Source organism: Zea mays, chromosome 9, assembly GCF_902167145.1.
Source record: "Zea mays cultivar B73 chromosome 9, Zm-B73-REFERENCE-NAM-5.0, whole genome shotgun sequence".
NCBI lineage: Eukaryota > Viridiplantae > Streptophyta > Magnoliopsida > Poales > Poaceae > Zea > Zea mays.
The window spans coordinates 119,059,940-119,081,278 of NC_050104.1; the positions used below are offsets into that span (position 1 = coordinate 119,059,940).

A 21,339-nucleotide genomic window follows, 5' to 3' on the forward strand; every position below is an offset into this window, starting at 1 on the left:
AGCATAACCTAGTAAAAACCCTTCTACAGCTTTGGGAGCAAATTTTGAATGTCTACCTTTCTTTACTAAAATGTAGCATTTGCTCCCAAATACATGAAAGTATGAAACATTGGGTTTATTACCGGTTAGAAGCTCATAAGACGTTTTCTTGAGGAGGCGATGAAGATAGATCTGGTTTTTGGCATGGCACGCTGTGTTTACAGCTTCCGACCAAAACCGCTCAGGCGTCTTGTATTCCCAAGCATTGTCCTCGCCATATCGATGAGCATCCTGTTCTTCCTCTCTACTACACCATTTTGCTGTGGTGTGTAGGGAGCGGAGAACTCATGCTTGATGCCTTCCTCCTCAAGATACTCTTCCACTTGAAGATTCTTGAATTCAGATCCATTGTCGCTTCTGATCTTGTTCACCTTGAGCTCAAACTCATTTTGAGCTCTCCTTAGGAAGCACTTTAAAGTACCTTAGGTTTCTGATTTATCTTGCAAAAAGAATACCCAAGTGAAGCGGAAAAATCATCAATAATTACAAGACCATACTTACTTTCCCCGATGCTAAGATAAGCAACGAGCCCAAAGAGATCCATATGGAGGAGTTCCAGTGGTCTTGACGTTGTCAATACATTCTTGCTTGGATGATTAGTTCCCACCTGTTTACCTGCCTAGCACGTTGCACAAGGTATGTCTTTCTCAAAACAGACATCGGTTAGTCCTAACACATGTTATCCCTTTAGAAGCTTATTAAGATTCTTCATTCCAACATGTGCTAGACGGCAATGCCTGTTGGGGGCCTTCGTCCTCCGAAGGTCCTCAAAAACGTAATTTAACAGTGTTTGTCAAGTCTAATTTATAAACAGGTACCTTCAGATTCAGGATTAAAAGGCATACAGGATGGGGACATGATCGTGACGAAGGTTGTCGTCACTCCGAAGCTATGCACAAAGGAGCTTCGGCCCAATCACGAGAAAAGGAACCGAGTTAAAGGGGAAAAGGCTATTCAGTCCTCATAGATTTTTCTATAAGCTAATAGCAAATGTAAAGGGCATGAGTGTAATTTCTCACAGGTTGCATCCTGTGCCTATAAATAGATGAACAGTACCCCCATACTGTTCACTCTGACTTGTACTCACGCGTGCGTCACGCTTGGACTTTTTCTTTCTGTCAAGCCGAATGTACAAATGTAATTCAATATTGTTATTGTTCATTCGTGATGATATAACAAAGAGATACTGATGATTTCATATGATTATTTATCTTGTCTCTCATATCTTGTACTCTTCTTCTTTCATCAACATATAATATGATGATGAAGGTGCTTCCTTCATGGCCTTCGTCTGAAGATCATTATATCCTAAGGGAGATAATGTTTCGAAGGACGAAGGGCATTAACTTTTAACATTTTGTGTTGCCTTGTTCTTAACTCATAGCATTTGAGAACAAGTCCCCAACAGTGCCAGAGCCAGCCCATATTAGTATTAGCTATTAAGCATGCATCTAGATCGACATTTTCTTTAGAGAAATCAACTAAATAGAGCTTGTCGTCTAATACACCTTTCAAAGCTAATGAACCATCACTTTTTCTAAAGACAGATACATCAATATTTGTAAATAAACAATTATAGCCCATGTGACATAATTGGCTTACATAAAGTAAATTGTAACCAAGTGATTCTACTAAGAACACATTAGAAATTGAACGCTTGGTAGTGATGGCTATTTTACTCAGACCTTTGACGTTGCCTTGATTCCCATCACCAAATATGATCGTGTCGTGGGAATCCTTGTTCTTGACGTAGGAGGTGAACATCTTCTCCCCCGTCATGTGGTTTGTGCATCCGCTATCAATAATCCAGCTTATACCCCCGGATGCATAAACCTGTAAGGTAATTTAAGCTTGGGTTTTAGGTACCCAACTCTTGTTGGATCCTGCAAGGTTAGTCACATAAGACTTTGGAACCCAACTGCAAGTCTTGGCTCTCTTGCACTTAGGCCCCAATTTTCTAGCAACTACTTTATCATTTTTACACATAAGCATAAATGAAGCATCATAAGTATGATAAAGCATAGCTGGACAATTAGATGCATTCCTAGGCGCATGGGAAACAACATGATGGGCATGATGCCTAGGTCTATTCCTACCATGAGATTACAAAGTGCTAGAGGATGCAAACATGACATGAGAATCAAAAACACCATCATGATGTACAGGTAAAACAACATGATTATAACAACCATCATGAAGAGCAATGTTAGAGGCATTCTTAACTTGAGCATATAGATAAGCATGATTCTTTTTATCATGAAAAGAATGAGATCTACTAGCCATATGTGCCTTCCCTTTCTCCTTGATGATATTGGAAGTCCTTTGGCCTGTTAAGTTCTTGGTTCCCTTTTGGAAACCAAGCCCATCCTTAATGGAGGGGTGTCTACCAATGGTGTAGGCATGCCTTGCAAACTTAATTTTATCACACTCCTTTTTGCAAGTTTTAAGTATAGCATTAAGGTTTACAATTTAATCATTTGACTTAGAAATGGTGGAAATATGATTGTTGCAACCATCAACTTCAAAATCTTTACATCTATTATAAATCAACACATGCTTCACAGAGAAACTAGCAATACTTAGATTTTCTATTCTAGCACTTAGATCAACATTTAAACTTTTAAGGCTAGACATAGATTCATTACAAGAAGATAATTTAGAAGAAAGAACTTCATTTCTCTTAACTTCTAAAGCAAGAGATTTTTCAGCATTAACAAGTTTATCATGTTCTTCATAAAGAATGTCTTCTTATTTTTCTAACAACCTATAGTTCTCATTAAGGGCATCAATTAATTCATTGATTTTTATCTACTTTATATCCATCTAAACCCTTAAAAAGATCACTATAGTCTATATCATCATCAAATTCCTCATCGCTAGAATAAGTTTACTTAGGAGTATCTCGAGTACGTACCTTCTTCTCCTTAGCCACGAGGCATGTGTGATGCTCGTTGGGGAAGAGGGATGACTTGTCGAAGGCTGAGGTAGCAAGCTCCTCATCGTTGGAGTCGGATGAAGAGCAGTTTGAGTCTCACTCATTGCTGATGTGTGCCTCGCCCTTTGCCTTCCTGTAGTTCTTCTTCTCCTTCTCCCACTTCTTTTCTTATCCTTGATCATTTTCATTATCAATACATTGTGCAATAAAATGATCAGACTTACCATATTTGAAGCAGGAGCACTTTCCCCTTGATTTGTTCTTGTTGGATACTCATTACGTCCCTTCAAAGCGGTCTTGAAGCGCTTGATTACGAGCGCCATTTCCTCCTTGTTGAGTCCGAAAACCTTCACTTGTGCCACCTTGTTAGGTAGCGTCTCCTTGCTGTTTGTTGCTTTGAGAGCCACGGGCTATGGCTCGTAGAGAGGAAGCGGTCCATTTGCAATGTCATCCACGTACCTTACTTCCTTAACCATCATGCGCCCGCTTACAAATTTTCTGATAATTTCCTCGGGCATCATCTTGGTGTACCTGGGATTTTCACGAATGAGGTTTACAAGATGAGGATCAATAACAGTAAATGACCTTAGTATGAGTCGAATGACATCATGATCTGTCCATCATGTAGTCCCATAGCTCTGAATCTTGTTCACCAGGGTCTTGAGCCTGTTGTATGTTTCAGTTGGCTCCTCTCCCCTTTTCATGGCGAACCTTCCCAGTTCACCTTCCACCAACTCCATCTTGGTGATCATGGTGGCGTCGTTTCCTTCATGAGAAATATTGAGGATGTTCCATATTTGCTTGGCATTGTCCAAGCCGCTGACTTTGTTGTATTCATCCCTGCATAGAGATGCTAACAAAACAGTAGTAGTTTGGGCACTTTTATGTATTTGCTCATTAATAAAAATTGGATTGTCCCCATGTGAAAATGATAAAATGAAGTATTGATTATATTAAAATTTGGATACTTATGGTGATTTCACATGTAACTCATGCAACAAGTGAAAGTGAATTGAAAAAACGTTGACAATCTTTGGATTTTATGGCACAAACATTTTTGAGGATGCTATATGGGCATATATTGCCCCTCCATCAAATTTCATGAATTTCAGAGACTATTTGTATATTATTATTTATATAGAAATTATCAAAATGCAATTAAATTCATAAAATATTCTACTGTGGACTAAAAATTGCAAATAGGTTACCAGGACCAATAAATGTTATATAAGAACATAACCTCAAGTCCCCATATGAAAATGATAAAGTGAAGTATTGATTATGTTGAAACTTGGATATTTAGTGTGGTTTTCACATATAACTATCCGAATTCCGAAATCCGAAATCTACTACTACTTATTAAGGCTCTAAGGGGGTAGCCTGCCTCTGCTTTGTTCTGCCTCCCGACGATCTCAACCGTCCAATACGCCCTAGAGACTCTCTCCCGTCTGATGCACACATTCTCTCCCCCATGCACACCCGCTCGCGACCCCCGTTCCACATCCCCTATTCCAATCCAAAACCCTAGACGGCGCCTGCAGCCCGGATCCCATGTCCTGCTCCCCCCGTCAAGCAGTCGTGGATGATGGGCAATCGACTGCGGAGACGGTGTGCGAGAGCTTCGGACGCGGATAGGTCTGCGGCGAGCTGCGTGACCTATGTTGGCGTGGAGCTGAGGCAGAGGAGCGTCTCCGGGTACGGGAGGGTGGTGGCAGCATTCGCGGATGATGGGACCAGCAGCTGCGGAGACGGTGTGCCTGTCTCCATGGATGCCGTAGCTGTGCTCGACGCCTTCTCCGCCGCGCCATGGCACCAGCTCCGCCCAACAGCTTGGTGCAGATCCACGCGCTTCGCGTCACAGGCGTGCCACGCCACCGCCCCATTCGCTCGCGACGACTGGCAGGCCGCCTGCGCCATCCACGCTAGCAACAGCACGGGCGGTGACGGCCACGATGCCAGCAGCAACACGCAGCCAGCGCCACGGGTCAACGGCCAGAAGCCCTCGCCAGCCCTAGAGGCGACGCCGACGCTAATGCCGGACGAGCTAGATCTGGTGCTCGTGTCCAACCTCCCCAGGCCGCTCAGCATCAACGACCTGTCCCCGGCGCCCATGCACACACCGCAGCTCCGCGTGGCATACCAGGGCGTCCCGGGCGCCAACAGCGAGGCGACCGCCGCCAAGGCCTACCCGGGCTGCGATGCCATCCCCTGCGACCAGTTCGAGGTGGCCTTCCAGGCCGTCGAGCTCTGGATCACTGACCGCGCCGTGCTCCCCATGGAGAACCCCCTTGGCGGCAGAATCCACCGCAACTACGACCTCCTCCTCCGGCACCGCCTCCACATCGTCGGGGAGGTCCAGCTCCCCGTCCACCACTGCCTCCTCGCGGCTGTGGCGGGTGTGGCGGCCATGGCGTGATGGCCTGAGGCCCCTGCCCAGGGTTGCAGGCTGTTGCAACGGGGTACAGACTCAAAATCACTCCATGCATTAGTTCACCTGTTTGGATGGCCTAGGACTAAATTTTAGGTGACTAAACATTTTAGTCCTGGCATCCAAACGGGCTCTTGTTGTGTGTATGTTATGTATCTACAATCTGTATTCTGCCGATTTATTTCTCCATTGATCTGGTGCGTGTAACATTTTTTGATCTGGTCCATGTAACATTTTTTTGATCTGGTCCATGTAACATTTTTTCATTACGTCTCGTGGTTATTTACAACCGAGTTCATTTGTGTTGCTTTGCAGGTTCTTGATTTTGATTTTGAGAAGTTTGTTCAATCTCCTTATCAAATTTGAATGTGTATGCGTGCTTGGTCTGTGGAAAATATTTCCAAGGAAGAGGGTTGAAATCTCATGCATATACACACAGCCTTGAAGCAGGCCATCCAAACGCATGAACCGATTTTGACTTGTTTATCTTAACGCACCACTTATTGTCCAGTGCTGATAATGTATGTTGTTGTAGCACCATGGATCAATGTATGGTCCTGGATCCTACAAGGGATGCCAGCAAGGTAGCAAATTTGGTGGCAGTACTACAAGTTGGAGTTCTGTTGGCCGCAGATTTGGTACTATCGACTTGAGTGGCAATCAACAAAGGGGCAACATGCCATTTTGTAGTCACAATGGCTCTCTAGAGTTCATGAATGAGCAAAACCATGGGCCACACGCTACAAAACCTAAGGTACAAGGCATAGAGAACACCTCAAGAGATGAGAGAAGCGAGAAAATTGTTCCTCTGATTGATAGTGAACTGTACAATCGCTCTGATTTTATAACTGAGTACAAGGATGCCAAATTCTTTGTAATAAAGTCCTACACTGAGGACCATGCACATAGGAGCATTAAGTATAAAGTTTGGGCCAGCACAGCCAGCGGGAACAGAAAGCTGGATTCTTCTTACCATGCAGCCAAAGAGAAAGAAGAGCATTGCCCTATTTTCTTGTTTTTCTCGGTAAGAACAGCTCATCTCCTTTGGTTTTTTGCTTTTCCCTTAGAGGAAAAAAAGAGTAACAGTACATAGTGGGTGTTTGATCCTTTATTAGCATGTGCTAAGGTGTTTCCGATTTTGTTAATTTCTTTTATGAATAATTGTACCTTTTATAGGTTAATGGAAGTGGCCAATTCTGTGGCATGGCTGACATGATTGGATCTGTCGATTTCGACAGAAGTGTTGATTATTGGCAGCAGAATAAGTGGAGTGGCCAGTTCCCTGTGAAGTGGCACATAATTAAGGATGTACCGAACAATCTTCTGTGGCACATCATTCTTGAGAACAATGACAATAAACCTGTCACAAATAGCAGGGACACACACGAGGTAAACCATGCATTTTTTCTTTGTGATTTTTGCTCATATTGTTGGCATGAGACTGTTGGAGCTGATAATATGCTACAGGTACTTGAAAAGAAGCGATCTTTCAAACCGCATCATTTTGTTATTTGAAAAAAAACAAGGCCATATGTTTATCAAATGTGTGACCTCTTTCTTCTGACATAAGCAAATATAGATGTCGTACATGAGTATGCCACAAGACTCGAATTTGAAAAGGTCTCTGAACAAACTATATATAGATGAGTGCAAATCAAATCTCACGATGCCGACAATTTTACTAAAGCAGCAATTTGTATAATTGCTAAACTTCTCTGCAAGGGTTGAAGCAGTTGGGCTTCCTAAGGTTATGCGTTAACCATGTTTTTCAGATGTACCGTATCAATACTTAATGCCATTTACTAACTAGCCTAATATTTACCACTGACTGTGGTAGCAGCCAGTCACTGCCACAACAGTTTATGGGTCATCTGTACCTTATGACTAGCTGCATTGCAGCCGCAACTAGCACAAGGGAACACATAACAATTTCTGGGTCATCTGTACCTTGTGAGTTGTTATTCATATCATCAACACCTTTTTCTTATGGATATGTGAATATGAATGTTTAGGTGTCCCTAGAAAGGCCACTGTGCTACAACAGCCAACAGGTGAACTAGAGCATGGAGAGAATACATAATTCTAGATTAGCAACCTTTCTGTCAAGATATGCATGTACCTTGTTGGTTAAATTGTGTGGCTACCTGTGCAATAGGTTAACTAGAGTAGTGAGAGAATACAGAATTCCAGATTAGCAACCTTTCTGTCCAGATATGTATGTGCTTTGTTAATTAAATGGTGTGACAATACCCGTGAATTTTGTTCCCTAGATCCCTAGATACATAAATAGAAATCTGGTCATTTATTATCGATATCCTGACTACAGCTGCTGAACCCAACGGTGAGGATGGACAAAGCATGATGACAATTGATGACAGTGTTTGGCTATTTGTTCTCATTTGTTTTTAGCATGATGACATAGTGTTGTTCTACTAAATATCTGATTTGTAGTTTGGCTATTTGTTCTTAATTGTTTTTTGGCGTTTGTGGCCTTAGTAACCTATATTTATTACTCTTATCAAATAGTAATTAACAGATTTTTCCAATTTTATTCCTTATTTTTGCTATTTTCTATCAATCTTTTAACCATTAGGGGTTTAGTGTAGCTTAGTATTTGATCTGGTTCAGCCTCGGGGTTGCTTATATTATATTTTCGTTCAGGTTCGATTAGGTTGGCATGATGCTGGTACCTATGACAAGAACATTATCGAGTGGCCCAAGTGCAGTGGCGCTAATGGTAGCTTGAGATTCAAAGTCGAGTTGAAGCATGGGGCCAATGCTGGTAACACTCTTCTCAACTTATTATCACCTGTAACTTCATGATGATGGGTTACTCAACATTTTGTTTCATGACAGATCTTGTGAATGCTCTGAAGCTGATCCCGCCTTCAACGACGCCCGAACCCCATCCGTGATCCATGCCTGTTGCGCCATCCTCGCCCTTCCATATCAGTGCCCCCATTCGTGCTTGAAGGAAGGCCCATTCGTGTTGGAACGAATCCTCGCTCAAAATACATGCGCATCCGATGAGGATCCAGAGCTGCCCTTCCATCCTCTTTGTCCCCTTCCATCGTCGGCGATCCACTTCCATTGACGACGCTCCCTTCTAGCCCCTTCCATAGTTGTGCTTAGGTACTTCTCTCTATTTGTGAAATCTGGGGTTCTTAACATCTTTGCTTCTACCGTTCCAATCAGTATTAGGCCGAACTGCAGAGATGAGCACCTGCGGCTAGAACACCAATGTTTTCCCTTGTACCTAGAGTAGGATTCTACGATCTTTCAACTTGCTCTACTCTATCATTTTCTAGTCAATTCTTCCTTGAACAGAAATTGGGATCGTGATACCTTGGGAAGAGCGATTTGGGATGGATTTTGGCAAAGCTAGGTCCGGTAAGAGTTGATTTGGTGACTAGATGGGGATAAACATGCCTTGTTCACCAATCATATGGAGACGATTTGAGCGAAGTGAGAGACCGGTGTAGGATGTGCACGTCTGCACACGGTGGACTATGGTGATACATTCGCTATGGGTGTGTTGGATCCAAAAGCAAGGAAAATGAAATCACAACCAGGGATCAATTGCTACTGTCGGAGAGGAAATTCTCCGGCCGGGTGGTGGAACGCACCCGCCCTAAATCCTAAGATGAGGAGGGGCCTAAGCGTTTTGCCTGCTAGATGAATTCAGGATGGACACAAGAACACACAAGGGTTTAGAGTGGTTCGGGCCGCCGGAGCGTAATACCCTACTGCACTGTGTGCTGTATTGAGCATGAGAGCTTGTATGAACTTGTGAGTCTGAGAGTCTAACTGAGCTTGCCTTGTAACGTTGAGTGCCCTCCCTTTTTATAGCTCAAGGGGGGTACGTACAAGGATGCTGAGCCCCGACATGTGGGCCCAGAGGCAAAACAGAAGGAAGTAACTAACGCCAGTTACGCCAGGGTGATCTCCGAGCACCATAATGTCCGTAGTGCATATAGTATTGATATCCCGCGCTGCTTCCTCGGTAACGCGCGAGTGATGATGAGCATAGTGTACGCCATAGCACGGGCGTACTTCCTGCCAATGGAATGGATAGGCACGCCGCCTGCAGGATGGCCTGGTCAACGCCTGCTAGCAGAGTGGACATGGCACATTAAATGCTGAGGCGGCACATCGCCTGCCAGTGAAATGGACAGGGCTCATTAAATGCCAAGGCGACACATCACCAGCTAGTGGAATTGACAGGCGGTGCACCTTATCCACAATAAATGCAGAGGCCGCGTGGCCTAGAGGCCTTACGTCAGGCTCCACCCGCTGGCTTACGTCACGGGCAGTAGGCCACGTGGCAGCATCGGGTCTCCGCCTGAGCGGGGTGCAGAAGCGTACACGGCATGGTCCGGACACGTGTCGGCTCCGGACCCCCGCCTAGCCTTGGTTAAGGCTTGGGTATTCTTCGTCCCAGAATCCCGGGACCCTGCTGAGAGTGGCTCGGACCCCACACAGAGGGGGTCCGGGCCCCATCCTAGGGGTCCGACTTGCGCCCGCGGAGGTCCCGAACCTTATCCGGAGGTCCGGTCCGCATATATAGGGGTCCGGCACCTTCCCATGGGGGTCCGGACCCACTGTTGATACCTTGGGGTATATCGTATTCTCTGGCTACGTGGTGGCCCCAGGGTCGTCCACGTGGTGGGGCCGGGTGTTGTTTACCACGCGACTAGAGATAGCCGCGCGGGCACCGTGCCTTCATACTGTAGTAAGGGGTACCCCTATTTCAGGGTACCGACAGTGGCCCCCGGGCCCACCTCAGGGGAGGATACGAGCCTGCAGGTGGGGCCAAAGCTTGATTGGAGATTGGCGCGCCGCTTCTGTGCGCTTGCTGACATAATCACTGCCAGTCCGCCTTCGGTCACGCCAACTTCAACGTCTGTCCCCGCGGCTGACTGACCCGCGGCCCCCACGCATGATGGTTTTGTTAGGCCACGTGCGAGGCGCCTCGATACCGATGCATTGGTTTAAAAATTCACCTTCTCTGTCTTCTGCGGCGGCCCCGAGGAGGCGCGGTACTGGCGTGAGCGGCGGTTCGCTCTTTCTGCACACAGAAACCGACGCCTAAGAAGTATGACTCGTGGGCCCGGCCCCCCGTGTCAGAGACTGGGCCGTTGTTTTCGGCAGGGATGAAGAGGCGCACTACCGCGGGCGGCGGTTCGCTCCTCGCGTGGTGGTTCGCCTTCTTCGCACTCGGAGACCCGCACACCAGCTGTATGACTTGTGGGCCCTGGCCCCCGTGTCATAGGCTAGGCTGCTTTGGTGCGCGTCGGGCGAGATTTTCTGCGGCGTCTCGGGGCGCGAGCGGGAGAGTCTTCCTTGAAAAGGGATTCACCCCGCATGCAGCAGTTACGCTTTCGCATTCTCTCCACTCGCTGCGCCCTTTCACCTTCAAGCTCTCTGCGCCCCTTTGCATTCGCGCTCTCCTGCTCCACACCTGCGCCGCCACCGACTCCATGACTTCGCTTGGCCAACCCGACCGCTTCCAAACCGAGGCGACACTCAATGTGGTGTGCCACCTGCTTGGATGGAGCACGTCGGCGCTTGCCGGGAGGATCCGCGTTGGGGCCGTCCCCCTCGGTGACCTTGCCGCCGGGGAGTTTGTTTTGTTTAGCTCCTACATCTCCTGCGGGTTGGCGTTGCCGATCTCGCCTTTCTTCCTGCTGTTGTTGGAGGAGTTCGGCCTCCAGCTTCAGCACCTCACCCCCACTCTATCCTCCAGACGACCATCTTTGCCCACCTGTGCGAGATGTTCGTGGGGGTGGCGCCCTGCACCTCCCTCTTCCACCATTTCTTTGTGCTGGTGAAGTCGGGGAAGGCAAAGGACCACCTCGGCGCCTACTACTTCCAGACAAGGCCGGATTCGGCCGGCTCCTACATCCCCTCCCTTGGCAGCGCAAGGTGGGAGAACTGGCGCGGCGACTGGGTGATCGCTAGCGTGGAGGCCAACGACCGCCTCGCCCTGCCGAGCGACGGGCCAAGACTCGACCGGAAGCAGTGGAGGGCCAAGCCATCCCTGGCGCCGGAGTTCCAGTTCGTACTGGACAGGATCAAGAGATTGGCGGTGGGCGGCCTGACGTCGATGCACGTGGTCGGAGACTTCCTGAAGCACTGGATCGCGCCGCTGCAGCAGAGGGCACGTCTATGTTGCTGGTTCACCGGCTCAAACGACATCGGCCGGATCCAACGCGGGCCGAGGACCGACCTGTCCTAGGAGGAGCTGGAGGTTATGGTGAAGGGTATTAATGGTGAGTCCTTCGTCCCTGAGTCTCTAATCCTCCCCGAGGGCATCCCTGCGCTCTGCGACGACGCAGGGTTGAGGATGGTGATTTTGGCCACGCTGCCGACCCTCGACGAGCGAGGCGTCGCGGTTCGCCAGACCGGCGGCCGGGACCCCCATTGCGGGATCCGGATCTCCGATGCGCCAGCTGGAGGCCCCCAGACTGCCGGCGTGGCCCCTAGCGCCCCCGCCAGAGCTTCCCACGCCTCCACCACGGCCCCCGCCCCTTGGACAAGGGCAAAGGGGCTGCAAGCAGCTCCTCCGCCCCAGGCGATGCCGGGGTGTCGGAGGAGGAGAGGAGACGTCGGTTGCGTCGCCCCGACGGAACGTTTATTTCAGACCCCCCCGTTGGGGCCGAGGAGGTTGGCTCCCAGAAGCGTCAGAGGACTGCTCGCGGGGCCGAGGAGACCAGCACCCAGGCCCAGGGCATGTAGAGGCGCGCTAGTCCTTCGCCACCACAACCATCAGGTCTGCCGCCACCACAACCACCACCACCGTCGGGCCCGCCGCCGCCAACAGCACCTGGGGATGATCTCCCCTAGGGGCACCAGCAGCAGCAACAGAAGCAGTGGTCGCTGGAAGGTCTAGGACCCCAAGTGAGTGGAGGCCCTTTCTTTTTGATTAGTCTATTTAACATGCCGACAGGTCTTAACCCATCCTTTGCTTGTCAGGGCTTCCTCCCCCTCTGCTCCCAAGGTCGTGCCTCCCCCGCCCCCAGCTGCTGCTGCTGAGACAGCGCCACCGGGCCCCCAGGCTCTCGTTGGGGGTCCGGTAGCAGTGGCGCCAACGCCAAGCGGTGCCACAGCGGCGGAGGGGGTCCCCACTGCTCCGACGGCTACCATAGCCTCAACGATGGCGATGCCATCGAGTACACCATCGGTAGCGGCAGAGGAGGCTCCAACTGCACTCGCCCCCGCCATCGAGGTCGATGCGGGGGGCGCGTCCAGCTCCGTCCCGGCGCCCACTCCGGAGGAGACAGAGGTGATCTTTGGGCGGTGGCTCCGGTTCGGCGCCAAGCCAGAAGCGGCAACGATTCCCCTCCCCCAGGTGCTGTCTCGTGCCCATCAGGATCTACACGAGATCGAGGCAGCGATCCTATGGGAGTGGGAGGCACTGGAGGTCGAACACCAGCGTCTCGGCGACTGGCATACCCAGCTGGAGGAGCGCACCAAGGCGGTGTCCCGCCAGTTCGCCTTCGAGCGGTCCGAGCTTGAGTGGGACCGTAATGACTACAAGAAGGACCTCCAGAAGGTGTACACCCAAGAGCTGAAGGTGACTCAGAAGGAGAAGAAGCTGGCCAAGAAGGAGGAGCACTTGGACCAGAGGGAGGAGGTCATCACGGAGCTCCAGGCGAAGCTGAACGCCCTCAATAAAATCCTGGAGGAGCAGCGGGTCCAGCAGACCGCGGCTGTGGAGAGCCTGTAAAGGCTGCAGCAGGAGCTGGATGACAAGGCCAGCAACTTTGCCTTGGCCGAGGAGAACCTTAAGGAGAAGGATGCCTCCCTGGATAAGCGGGCGGTGGATCTCGCCTAGCGGGAGAAGGACCTCGCCTTCAGGGAGGAAATGTTTGAAATGCGTGAGAAGCTGCTGGCTGATCATGAGCTCGAGGCAGAGGAGAAGGAGCGGACGCTGGAGGAGCGGGTCCGCCAGTTCGAGGCGGCGCAAGCGGCACAGGCAGCACCGGGCCCCTAGGCGATGGAGGCGATGCAGAAGACACTTGAAGATCTCCAGGTGGAGCAGCGCGTCGGGGTCCAGCGCATCGCCGCATGGGCCAGCGAGGCGAGCACGACACTGATGCCGCTAGGGGTGAGCCCCATCCCGGTGTCGGAGCTGCCGACGTCCATCTCCGACTCGCTCCCGGTGTTGGACTATGTCGCCGACCGCCTCCAACGCCTGGACCAGATCCTTGGCGCCCGCCTGGAGGCCGAGGGCGCCAGGCTCTGCCGGGCGGTAATCGAGTACATCCTGACGTGCTTCTAGAGCCACGACCCGGCCATCTCCTTGGAGCCGATGATTGCTGGTCCGGTGGCAGACACCGAAGACACCGCCTGGGAGGGCATACAAGATGTTGTGGAGGTGGTGGCCGAGCGCTTCCAGCGGGATCCTGCCGATGATTAGTAGCTAGATCTGTAGAAACAGGGCAAGGGTTCCGCTGGGGTGCGACTTGTAATATTTTCTGGTTCTGTAAGATACTCTCGGGAAGTATTAATCTAATAGTGACAGAACTTATCTGTATGTTATTTGTCTTTGCTGTGTGCGTTGTTACCAACTTCTCCCTAGTACTTGGCCCCCCTGGGATGTAGGCTCGACGTGTCGAGGCTGGATGCCAGTATACTTAAGAAAGAATTGGTGACCTGGCCCCCAGGAGGTAATCTCGACTGTGACCTGGACCTGCACACAGCCTTGGCTAGGAAGCTTTAGTAGTGCACCCATAGGGCCCACTAACTGGTATCTTTTATCCTTTGATTCACGCAACAGGACCTGCAGGATTTAGACCAGGAAGCCAATCCGTGTGTCCGGACCCTCTGGATCACAACTCCAAATACTAGGGCACCCGTCGCAGAGTGGTGGAGCGTGTAGGCTTAGGGTACGGGACTAGGCTAAGCGGCTACATAGCTCTGAACCACCCAGGGGACGTGTGTCCATTCTCTAGAACCGGACCCCAGGTTGCTGGACCCACATGACTATAGTTCCAAATACTAGGGTACCCGTCACAGAGTGGTGGAGCGTGCAGGCTTAGGGTACGGAACCAAGCTAAACGGTTACACAGCTCCGGACCACCCTAGGAGACAAGTACCTGTTCTCTAGAACTGGCCCCTAGGCTACCAGACCCCCCCCTACCGAGGGATCCCAAACTGCAAGCCTAGCTACTCAATTCGGATGTCATTATACCAGCAAGGGTGGGAACTGTATGGGTGGGTTAGATAAAAAATGATGCTCATAAATTGAAGCGAAAATAAGACCATCACAAAAACAAATCTGGGGGTGAATCTTTTCTTTATAACTTGATATTCATGAGTGTAGGCCAACAGACCGGGTTTATGAGGGCGGACCTCACCGGGCTGGCGTACATATATGCGCAGCTTAGTTACAAAGGAAGAAAACTGAATCCCCAGGCTTGCTTCTATGGGAAAAACTTACGGAGATGCTCTATGTTCCAGGGATTGGGAAGAGGCTCTCCTTCAGTTGTAGCAAGGCGGACACACCCGGGTTGGCATATTTCCATCACCTTGAAGGGTCCTTCCTAGCTGGGGAAAAGTTTGTGGAGCCCTTCTCGATTTAGTACTCGCCTTAGGACTAGGTCCCTGACCCTGAGCTCCCTACTATGCACGAACCGTTGGTGGTAGCGCCTGAGCGCTTGGTTGTAACGTGCATTTCAGATCGCTGCTTGCCATCTGCGCTCGTCAATGAAGTCCACGTCCTCACGTTGTAGCTGTTCCTGCATAGACTCATCGACAGACTGGACCCGTGGGGAGCCCATAAGGGTTTCCGGGGGAAGGCAGGCTTCGGCCCTGTAGACCAGGAAGAGCGGGGTCTCCTCATTAGCTCGACTAGCTGTCGTCACCGTAGTTGGAGTCTCCGGTGAAAACATCCTTCAGGACCCCTTCGGGCGGCTGGTACCCGAGGTCCCGTTCTCCCGCGGCCACCTCGCCGTCGTCATCCCTTTCCTTGCCAGGCCGGCGACAAGGCAGGGAGCCATCCTTGGAAGTCTGCTCGCGTCGCTCGCTGACGCGCTTCGCGAGCTCGATGATCTCGCGAGACTCTACGGCGCTGTGGCGACTGTTGGGGTGCACAGGGCATGAGCCGCTGTTACCCCTCTGTGGCCGTGGGCGCTTGTTGCGCTCGCTCCGGCCCCCAGTCGCAGCTGCGACGATCAGAGCAGCAGACAGCGGCCTCTCGAGGCCACGATTCTTCTTCTTCTTGCCGTCCCGAGCGACGGCACCTGAGCCACCCGTCTGGGCATCCCCGGTCTATGGTGCCGAGTGCCATGCATGGCCCTCGGCAGCTCTGGCACACTTGTCGGCCAGAGCGAAGAGCGTGATGGCAGTTTCCACGTCATGTGTGGCCAACTTCTCCAGCATCTTTTCATCACGTACCCCCTGGCGGAAAGCGGTGATGATGGAAGCATTGAAGATACGGGGTATAGGCCCTCGTACCTTGGTGAAGCGGGAGATGAAGGCCCGGAGAGTTTCCCCGGGCTCCTGCCTCACTACATGGAGGTGAGCCTCCACGCCATGCCGTTGATAAGCGCTGGCGAAGTTCGCTGTGAACCGCGTGTAGAGCTCTTCCCAGGAGTAGATCGATCCTGGGGTGAGGTTCATGAGCTAAGTCTGGGCTGGCCCAAACAAGGCTACATGGAAGTATGTTGCCATTACGACGATGTCTCCACCTGCTACCGTAATGGCGGTGACGTAAACCTGCAAGAATTCCGACGGATTCGACATACCGTCGTACTTCTCCGGCAGGTGTGGCCGAGAACTTGGATGGCCAGGTCGCCGCGTGGAGATGATCCGCTAGTGCGGTGCAGCCCACGCCGGCCAATGGGACATCCGCTTGGATCTGGGCGCCCGTTGGGGTTTACGGCGCAACCACAGCGAAGTCATAGTCGAGGTTGCGGCCCTCGACATTTTGTCGGCGCTCACGCGCCCTCACCAGAGAGACGAGGGCATCCTCGCCCGCAGGCCTGCGGTTGAGTTCTGTCCGTAGGTCATTAGACCTCTCCAGAGAGACTGGAGCGTCCTCTCCCACACGCCGGCGGTTGAGCTCCGCCCGCAGATCCTCAGTCGGTGCGGCCCTCACCGAGGGGGAGCGCATTGACGCCTCATGTTGACACCGGGACGACCGAGGTCTGGGCCTGGCTGAGCCAGAATACGCCATGCCGAGCAGACGGTCGACATCGTCATGCCACTACTTTATGGCCCCCGGCGAGGCCGTGGAGCTAGGAGGGTGGCACAACAATTCTCTGGTCGCAGACAACACCCCAGGCGCAGCCCTAGACGCCCTGGATGTCTGCGCGGGAGTGTGCTATCGTGTAGAGTGCACAGCAGCCGTACTAGGCGCAGGGAGGTTGGTGGCCCGCGGTGTGGAAGAGGCAGCCGCCTCCTCCACCATGAAGTCCTCGAGCATGAAATCATGGTGCTCGACGATGTGAACCATGGTGTCGAGCAGGAAAACAAGAAAAAACCTAGCCTAAGCCCCTACCTGGCGCACCAAATGTCGGAGAGGAAATTCTCTGGCCGGGTGGCGGAATGCACCCGCCCTAAATCCTAAGTTGAGGAGGGGCCTAAGCGTTTTGCCTGCTAGATGAATTCAGGATGGACACAAGAACACATAAGGGTTTAGAGTGGTTTGGGCCGCCAGAGCGTAATACCCTACTCCACTGTGTGCTGTATTGAGCTTGAGAGTTTGTATGAACTTGTGAGTCTAAGAGTCTAAGTGAGCTTGCCTTGTAACGTTGCGTGCCCTCCCTTTTATAGCTCAAGGGGGGTACGTACAAGGATGCTGAGCCCCGACATGTGGGCCTAGGGGCAAAACGGAAGGAAGTAACTAACGCCAGTTACGCCAGGGTGATCTCCGAGCGCCATAATGTCCGTAGTGCATATAGTATTGATATCCCGCGCTGCTTCCTCGGTAACGCGCTAGTGATGATGAGCATAGTGTACGCCGCAGCACGGGCGTACTGCCTGCCAATGGAATGGACAGGCACGCCGCCTGCAGGATGGCCTGGTCGCCGCCTGCCAGCGGAGTAGACAGGGCACATTAAATGCTGAGGCGGCACATCGCCTGCCAGTGGAATGGACAAGGCTCATTAAATGCCGAGGCGGCACATCACCTGCCAGTGGAATTGACAGGCGGCGTGCCTTATCCGCAATAAATGTAGAGGTCGTGCGGCCCAGAGGCCTTACATCAAGCTCCGCCTGCTGGCTTACGTCATGGGCAGTAGGCCACGTGGTAGCATCGGGTCTCCGCCTAAGCGGAGAGCAGAAGCGTACACGGTATGGTCCGGACACGTGTCGGCTCCGGACCCCCGCCTGGCCTTGGTTAAGGCTTGGGTATTCTTCGTCCCTGAATCCCGGGACCCTGCTGAGAGTGGCTCAGACCCCACACAGAGGGGTCCGGGCCCCATCCTAGGGGTCTGGCTTGCGCCCGCGGAGGTCCCGGACCTTATCCGGAGGTCCGGTCCACATATATAGGGGTCTGACACCTTCCCATGGGGTCCGGACCCACTGTTGATACCTTGGGGTATATCGTCTTCTCTGGCTACGTGGCGGCCCCAGAGTCGTCCACGTGGTGGGGTCGGGTGATGTTTACCACGTGACTAGAGATAGCCGTGCGGACACCGTGCCTTCATACTGTAATAAGGGGTACCCCTGTTTTAGGGTACCGACAGCTACAATCTAATGTTAGTGTTCACATGTACTAACAAAATGATTTGCAATAATCGTACTTCAATATGTTTTCTTTGGATTTACCACAAAACTTTGCTGGCACAGGTGACAACTGCTGTCGCGACAACTCCTCGGTCCAGGTCTCCTTGGCCTTGAGCCACAGGCTTCGACGACCAAGAACATGGTCCATCTGGCTCAAAGTAGGTCTTCACTCCGAGGGTAATACAATACATGGCCGCAGCGTACGTTTTTAGTTGTTATAAAGAAGTGAAGTTATGTTTGCTCTAAATGTATCCTCAAACTGTCCTAAATTCTTGTTTACTGTTTTTAGTGTGCATATAGGATCTACAAAGTGCAATGTATGGGTTCTTGTTTACTTATATAGACCCTTAAGTCAATGTTAGTAATTTCTCAAATCTGTTGCATAACTTTGACTAGTTTTATTGTACTTGTCCATGCCTTCAACATGACACAGGTATGGCAATAAAAGGATAGAACCATCAGGTGAGATTTAATTTTTCCCTTCTCTCTGCATCATTGGGCAAGAGCATGATATTGGCAAGGACCCAGTTTTGCAACCCAATGGGGTGTTGTTGCCTCCTAATGAACATAATACAGGTGAGAGTACAAGGCAAGCTCGAATTACTCTGGACAGTAGGATGGAGGGTACTGGCATCATGTGTTCAAGTAGTGCCAGGGAAGATGCTGGTCCAAGTAGTTGTTCCCATAGAAAAGACAATATGAGCCATCCCTCATGGGTTTATACCTGTTCCAATTCCTGTCAGTGCCACTATTCCCAACCATTATGGTGCAATTCTGCAGCCAGAATACTACCCACAAAGTTCTCTTATGCATTGTGATTCAACTCAAACCAACAAGGCAGCAATCCAGTATGCCTCTAGGCAATCTAATTACCATGAAGCTCCTGGTAAACCATAACAGGCTATCAAACAGTCATAAGAAAACCACCAGTTGCATCATTCAACATAAATTCTTCGAGAATCAGGAGACCCAATTGACATGGCGAGATCTCACATGGATCGTGCTAACCAGACTGTAAGCTGTAGCCAAGGTATCTGTAAAGGAAGTGGATGCATAGGTAGTGGTGAAATCGATAATGCAAATACAATGGTTGCTCTAGAGAGTGGCAATGAAAGTGGAATCCAAAATAGTGACAGGTCTCGTTGTGAAGCTGCATTGATGAAGTTTCGCCCGAAAAGGAAAGGTAGATGCTTCGAGAAAAAATATTTCATCTGATAACCCTTTTAGTTATCATTAAACAACTATCAAATGATTTCTTCATGTGGGGAAATGGTAGGCGAATGGAATTTGTTAGGGTGAGTAGAGTACGTTTGTTTCATGTTCAAACATACATTCCAGTTACATAATACAAATTTGATTTGATGTTCTATTCTCTTATGTCTTTGTGTGTAGGATGCAAAGATTCTTCGAAGGAACTTTGTGATTGATATATTAAGTTACGAGGTCAATTTATGCTGCTATGCCATACATGCAATCATACAACAGAGACTTATCAATATCTCTACAAAGGAATAGATTAGTGTATGATTATCGATATATTGTTTGTTTTCATGTAATTGTTGTGCACTCGCGTTTTATTAATAATTTGTTAGTCGTCGCAACGCACAGACACCAAACTATCATATATATAGGTCTGCATGATATTGATGGTTGTAATGTAGTGGTGAAGCAGGTAGATTAAAATAACAAAATTTATATGTATAGCCAGGATCACCAATGGATTACAAAATCTTTTCTCATAACAATAAAGCACATTTATATATAAGTTATCATGATATTATATGTTCCATTGCAACGCACGGGCACTAACCTAGTTTGGTAAGATATCTGGGAAGATGTCAGGATATCCGAAATCTGAAATCCAGACAGGTATCCAAAAAGATATCTGGATATCTGAAATCCGACGGATATTAGTCACCTCATATTCGTATCCGATATCCGAACTGTACTATCCGAAATCTGAAAATTCTACGGATATCCGAAAAACTATCCAGCCGAATAATTAGTCTCTTCGGATGGTAGGATGCTCGAATAATATCCATACCGTTTACACCCTTAAATATATCAACATCTTAAGTTCTAATTTATTCTATGTTAAGAAATATAAAAATGATTTTGTATCATTTTTAATTCTTTATATTAGATAGAATCCTCTGTTTTTATATCTTTTAACATAAGAATAAATATTAGAATTTAAAATTCAATATATTACTAGTGTATATCTATATCTATACTATCTACTAGCTGAGTGCCCGTGCGTTGCAACGGGAATATATAATACCAGTATATACTACGATAACTTATATACAAAATGTGTGTTATACTGTTATGAGAAAATGTTTCATAATCAATTTGTGATCCTAGCCATACATAAATTTTGTTATTTTAATCTAGTTGTTTCACCACTATATTGCAACCATCAGTATCATATAGACTTCGATATATTCCACGATTTGTATGGTCTCATCATTGGAGAGCACGTTCCACACATGCCGGAAGAAATTCCCTCGTACATCGTTAGTCATCAGACACACACCACCATACGCTCTTGCTTAAACAAAAAGGTAAGTGTGTGTGTCTGCAAATAGAATTAAAGGCAGGCCGGCACAAAAGCTACCCTGACGGTGGTGAGGATGACGAACTGGTCACTGTTGTCGATCATCCTCTGCATCACCTCTAGCGCCAAGATGACGCCACAATCCTCGATATAGTAGTCGTTGAACGCGTGTGACATGATGATAGTCGCCTAGAGGGGGGGGTGAATAGGGCGAAACTGAAATTTACAAATATAAACACAACTACAAGCCGGGTTAGCGTTAGTAATAAAGAAATGAGTCCGCGAGAGAGGGCGCAAAACAAATCCCAAGTGAATAAGCAAGTGAGACACGGAGATTTGTTTTACCGAGGTTCGGTTCTTGCAAACCTACTCCCCGTTGAGGAGGCCACAAAGGCCGGGTCTCTTTCAACCCTTCCCTCTCTCGAACGATCCACGGATCGAGTGAGCTTTCTCTTCTCAATCACTTGGAACACAAAGTTCCCACAAGGACCACCACAAGATTGGTGTCTCTTGCCTCAATTACAAGTGAGTTTGTTCGCAATGAAAGAATCAAGAGAGAAGAAAGCAATCCAAGCGCAAGAGCTCGAAAGAACACAAGCAAATCACTCTCTCTAATCACTATGGCGTTGTGTGGAATTTGGAGAG

General features: G+C 49.5%; 1 protein-coding gene and 2 pseudogenes across 2 annotated transcripts; all 3 read left to right on the forward strand.

Annotated features, from left to right (window-relative positions):
- Positions 1–4,739: 4,739 nt before the first annotated feature.
- Positions 4,740–5,390, forward strand: LOC103640223 (arogenate dehydratase/prephenate dehydratase pseudogene; annotated as a pseudogene). The gene has a single exon (XR_004549288.1). The product of XR_004549288.1 is annotated as an arogenate dehydratase/prephenate dehydratase pseudogene (transcript).
- A 162-nt stretch (positions 5,391–5,552) lies between these two features.
- On the forward strand, positions 5,553–7,195 carry LOC103640222 (uncharacterized). The gene is made up of 4 exons (XM_008662850.2): positions 5,553–5,567; positions 5,938–6,426; positions 6,579–6,791; positions 7,175–7,195. Exons 1-4 carry the CDS (start codon positions 5,553–5,555, stop codon positions 7,193–7,195), a joined length of 738 nt encoding a protein of 245 aa, XP_008661072.2.
- Positions 7,196–16,582: 9,387 nt separating this feature from the next.
- LOC103640220 (uncharacterized) lies at positions 16,583–19,352 on the forward strand (annotated as a pseudogene).
- Positions 19,353–21,339: the final 1,987 nt, after the last annotated feature.